Source organism: Sesamum indicum, linkage group LG1, assembly GCF_000512975.1.
Source record: "Sesamum indicum cultivar Zhongzhi No. 13 linkage group LG1, S_indicum_v1.0, whole genome shotgun sequence".
Classification (NCBI taxonomy): domain Eukaryota; kingdom Viridiplantae; phylum Streptophyta; class Magnoliopsida; order Lamiales; family Pedaliaceae; genus Sesamum; species Sesamum indicum.
In genome coordinates this window covers 6,990,227-6,995,439 of record NC_026145.1, presented here as the reverse complement: position 1 = coordinate 6,995,439, position 5,213 = coordinate 6,990,227, and the positions used below count along the sequence as shown (strand labels likewise).

Here is a 5,213-nt window from a genome sequence, read left to right as displayed (position 1 = left end):
TTTTTTTGTAGTGGAAGATACATTAAAAGGAATTATCCCCATCCTAGTAATGTATCATAAGGAGTATTGTGCATAGAAAAATTCTAATTTAAATCGAGTTTGGTCAAACATGAATCAGTTACATGAAAAATATAATTCATTTGCTATGTAATTGGTGTTAATTTAAAAAAACTGATCAATTACATATCAAATTTAGAAAGTAAATTACAAATAATCACAGTAAATAATTTCCTTATCAATTAAAAGAATTAATTATCAATTTAAAAATATAATTATATAATACTAATGTTTCAAAAACATAAAGAATATAAAGAACTTTAATATTTTTATGACTACCTATAAATAATATATATTACCTAAATATATCTGTACATATAATCACAAGTCATGCTTCATAATAATACAAAAAGAAAAAAAAATTAAAATACGTTCTTTTTCAAGGTAAAACTTTTAAAAAGATTTTAATCTTATCTTCATTACGAGAATAACATAATAATTTATTTTTATTATTCATTTGTATTTCTTTTTTCAAGCGCGGTAAAAGTGGTCAGCACCCGTTATTTGTGGCTACATTATTTTCCCCATTGAAATATATATATATATTTTTTTTCTAAATTTATATTTTCATACATGGATGTTTCTGATTATCTTAGTTTTCGAAATAACAGTTCTTCCAAGGGATCCCCTTAACACCAGGCTGAAATGGCCTGCACCACTAGAACATGACTGGTCTGATTTCCAGCACATACCTTAAACTTTCCTTACAAATTGCAACATGAGTTCACAGAGAAAAGCAGCATTTCCTCTCCATACACAACAGGAACTCCATGTGGTGGAAAAGCACAATAATTTGACACCAAAAATTTTCCTCCAAAATCTTGTTCTTTGAGTGAACGTTTGATTAGAACAAAAAGAAAAAGAATAAGACAGAGGAAAAATGGCTCAATTTGGGACAACACAGAAATGCAAGGCCTGCGACAAAACTGTGCATTTCGTCGAGATGATGTCCGCCGATGGAGTCCCTTATCACAAGTCTTGCTTCAAATGTAGCCATTGCAACGGACGTCTTGCGGTATGTGATTCTTTTGCGAGTTGTTACAAGATTCTCGACACAAAAAGACCGTAAAAAAGTGGGAAATTTCCTTCGTTTTCCACCTTTCCAATGAAGAATGTGTCGAGAATGACAGATACGGTTTATTACATCATTTGATACGTTCAAGTATTATATGACTCTTGTTATTACAGATGAGCAACTACTCTGCTATGGATGGACAACTATACTGCAAGCCTCACTTTGAACAGCTCTTCAAAGAGAGTGCTGGCTTCACTTCTAAGAAGTTCCAACCACGTAAAACATCTTGATTTCCGACTATTAATTTTAATTTTTCGACGTTACATTATAATCAATAATGTTTTTTTTCATTTTTTTTGGCCGTTTTTCATGAACAGCGAAGCAAGGAGAAACGGTGCATAATTCAACCTTTGAATTAAATTTTTCTTGAAATTTATTTCCCACATTAACATTACTTTAATTTTTTTTTCTTTTATGTGCTTTTCAATATGCAATTGCAGAATAAGAATGCCAGTAAAGTCTCCTCATTCTTTTCTGGCACCCAAGACAAATGTGCTGTCTGCGCCAAGACAGTCTACCCACTGGAGAAGGTAGTGACTAATCACATAACAAGTGCAATAACACGTACCATATGGTGACCATTTTGTGTGAGCGAATCGTTCGAGCAATCATTACAAACGTATGTCGTTTCAGGTAACAATGGAGGGTGAATTCTACCACAAGTCATGCTTCAAGTGCGCTCACGGAGGTTGCCTCCTTACAACCTCGTCGTACGCTGCATTGGACGGGATCCTCTACTGCAAGCCCCATTTTGCTCAGCTCTTCAAGGAGAAGGGCAGCTACAATCATCTCACCACCACTGCTAACAGCAGGAAGAATAGTGCTGAGGCGATCGATTTGGACACGACGACGGCCGACGACTCTCCACAACCACCCACCACGCCCGTCGAGCTTGCACAAGAGACATAGATGTTTCTTGCAGATGGAATCCTCAACGTTAAATTTTCCTTTATGCTAAAATTAAATTTTTTTACATAGTTTTACAGGTGTTCCATAAGATAATAAAATTGTTGTTTTATTTACTTATAATTATGTTTTTGTCTCGTTGATTCGACTAATTTTCATTATAGTTTGGTTTTCAATAATTTTCTTCAATTTTTTTATTTTTTTTTTTTTTTTTAGAATCATAATTAATCGGTATGATCTAATAATTCTTTTTTTATTTTTTAAATATACATGGATTAAAAACTTGAGCTTTTCAAACCAAATCAATCAAACAAGTTTAGTTGAATATTTCAATGGACACATAAACATATCAGCAAAAATAGTTAAAAATTAAAATAATTATTTTTTTTAATATTTTACATAAATATATGGGCTTAATATTTTGAATTGTACTATTTCGAGTTATTTGAGAGCTGAAGATGCATTTTTCAATTTACTTGCAACGTTTTATCATTTTCACACCATCAAGTATTAAAAAATTGGATTACATATAAGTATATTTTAAATATTTTCAAATTTTATTTTAGGATGGATAACTTTCTTAATTCCTATTATTTTAGTAATTCAAGAATTTTTTGTCTATTTCATATAGTTCGATTTGATTCCTAATCTTTCACTCACTCGAATTGACTGTAAAAATTTGATTACGTAAAACACATTTATATTGTTTTGAGCCAAAAAAAGAATTAGAATTTCAAAATATTAAATAAAACTCCTGTCACTTCCGCGGTGTGCAAGCCTTTCAAACCCACTAAATGTATCATGAAATTATAATGCGAAAATTGCTTCCAAATTCATTAAATGTATTTTGAAATTAGATTACGAACAACTTGTGGAAAATGTTCCTATCAATTCCTGACCCACGGGAGGTGGGGCATCACAACCAACCGTCCTTTAGATCACGACATCCTCGTTGCAACGTGACATAGCCCACAATCGTCAGACATTGCAATTTTAGAGGTAGCTCCTACAAGTTCAAGAGACAACCACCATTCGTGTATCATCATCGTATGGCCCATGATCAATAGTCAAGCGTCACAATTTTAAAGGTAGCTCCTATATCTCACAGTGACAAGGAAGAATTAAGTGAAGAGCTCAATCCTTGGAAAGTCGAAGTATGTAATCCAAAGGGTTGAAACTTATTATATGAAATGATTTTTTAATCGAAGGATTGGAGCATTAAAACAGAGCTCGGGAAAAGACCTCTTTGTTCCCATCATGAAGTTTTCAGGGCAAGACAATAAAGAATCATCGCTTACCTTATATATTTCTCTAGTATAAATAGGAGATCCCGTTCTTGCATAAGCGATCAATTGAGAATTTGGTAATGAATCTCTTGTTCTAGGAAGTGTTACGCTTTGTAATTACAAAGCTCTAGATCACGAAGATCAATTGTGACGTATCACTACAAAAAATGGGGGATTTGAGGCAGGTTTAGAAATGATTTTTTCGAAATTCGAAATTGTTATAAATTAAAGAATTAATTTAAACAAAATATTATTCAATTACAAAATTAAAACCTAATCTAAACCCTCCTCGTCAACGACGTCCATATCGTCCTCGATCGGGGCCGAGGGTCTGCCGGAGGCGGTGGCAGAGTGCTAGTTGAGGCAGTCGGCTATCACGGTCCCGCAGTCGAGGAGTTGGCCTGCATCTCCCTCACCATGGCCATCATATTGACCATTATCATCTCTAGTGGCCGCTGCGATCCTCCATGGCTGGGTTTGGTTGTGTTGGTGTCAGTGTAGGTGGGGGTGGCGATGGTGATATGTAAGTCCAACTTGAGACATGGGCCTCAACACTAAGACCGAATATACGGCCCTTGTACTTGCCCCCCACTGCAGCCAGCCACAAATGGTGTTTGATCATTGCCACGTAAGCCTCCGATTAGGCTGGGGTATCGTGGTTTTCGGCCGTGGGTTGAGGCTGATGACCCTCCACCAGCTAGGGGTGTTCACAGTTCGGTTAAATCGATCGAACCGAAAATTCAGTTTGCAACCAAAATCGAATCGAAAAATTCAGTTGGATTTTTGTTTTTTTGTTAAATCGATTTCCGGTTCGTTTTTTTCCATCAACGTTTCAAGACCAAATCGAACCAAAAATTAATTTTTTAGTATATATATATTTTTATTTTAGTAATTATTAACATTGTGTTCTTTTCGTTTTATTTGAAATTTTGAATTATATTCGAAAAAAAAAATTCATTATATATTTTGATGTGTATGGCCCAAAAGCACTTGGCCTAAAAGAAGATTTGAAGCCCAAACCAAGCCTACCAGCCCCTGGTGAAGATAGCCCACTGAAGGATTATCAAACTCGTTTCAAGAGGGAGGCCCAATAAAAGGCTTTCCAGATCACAGGCCTGCCTTCCAAACCCAGCCTAAGAGAAGAAAGGCGCCCTCAAGGCTCAAGACTGCTTAGCCTAGAAGGACTCCCTACAGAATAGGAGTCCTCATGTAAACAGAGTCCTCAAGAATAGAGGCTAATCCCGTCAAGATCAAAGCCATTTTGGATGTGAAGGCACCTTCCAACATTAATGAAGTACAAAGGCTAACTGGGAGGGTAGCAGCACTCAGTCGTTTTATCTCCAAGTCGGCATAAAAAAGCTTGCCCTTTTTCAAAGTCTTACGGAAGGCGAAGAATTTTGCTTGGGATGATGCTTGTCAGCAAGCTTTTTGAAGAACTCATACGATATTTAGCGAGACTTCCTCTACTGGTGAAGCCATCTCCAGGGAATACCCTCTATGTGTGTCTATCAGCCACCCCCCAAGCTATTAGCTCCATCCTTATTCGTGTAGATAATAGGAAATAAATGTCGATGTATTACATCATCAAAGTACTGAAAGACTGCTAGAAGACTATGTTCGTAATTTCTTTCGTATCCCGTTGGAGTAAAAACTAACCAGCCTCTGAAATAAATTCTGGGTCCAGATACATCAGGGCGATTGGTAAAATGTGCAGTAGAATTGAGTGAGTATGATATCTCTTATCTACCTCGAACTACCATTAAGGCCTAGGCTATAGCTGACTTCATCTCCAGGATAGCAGGAATATCTGAAGAAGGCACCCCTCAAGCCAAAAAGTGGTTATTGCATGTAGATGGATCATCCACGATCATGGTAGTGGGGCGGCCATA

At 36.1% G+C, this 5,213-nt stretch overlaps 1 protein-coding gene across 1 annotated transcript; it reads left to right on the top strand.

Moving 5' to 3' along the window:
* LOC105157639 (LIM domain-containing protein WLIM2b-like) lies at positions 787-2,156 on the top strand. Its single transcript, XM_011074065.2, has 5 exons — positions 787-1,072; positions 1,246-1,348; positions 1,450-1,466; positions 1,573-1,662; positions 1,766-2,156. Exons 1-5 carry the CDS (start codon positions 938-940, stop codon positions 2,039-2,041), a joined length of 621 nt encoding a protein of 206 aa, XP_011072367.1. The 5' UTR covers positions 787-937; the 3' UTR covers positions 2,042-2,156.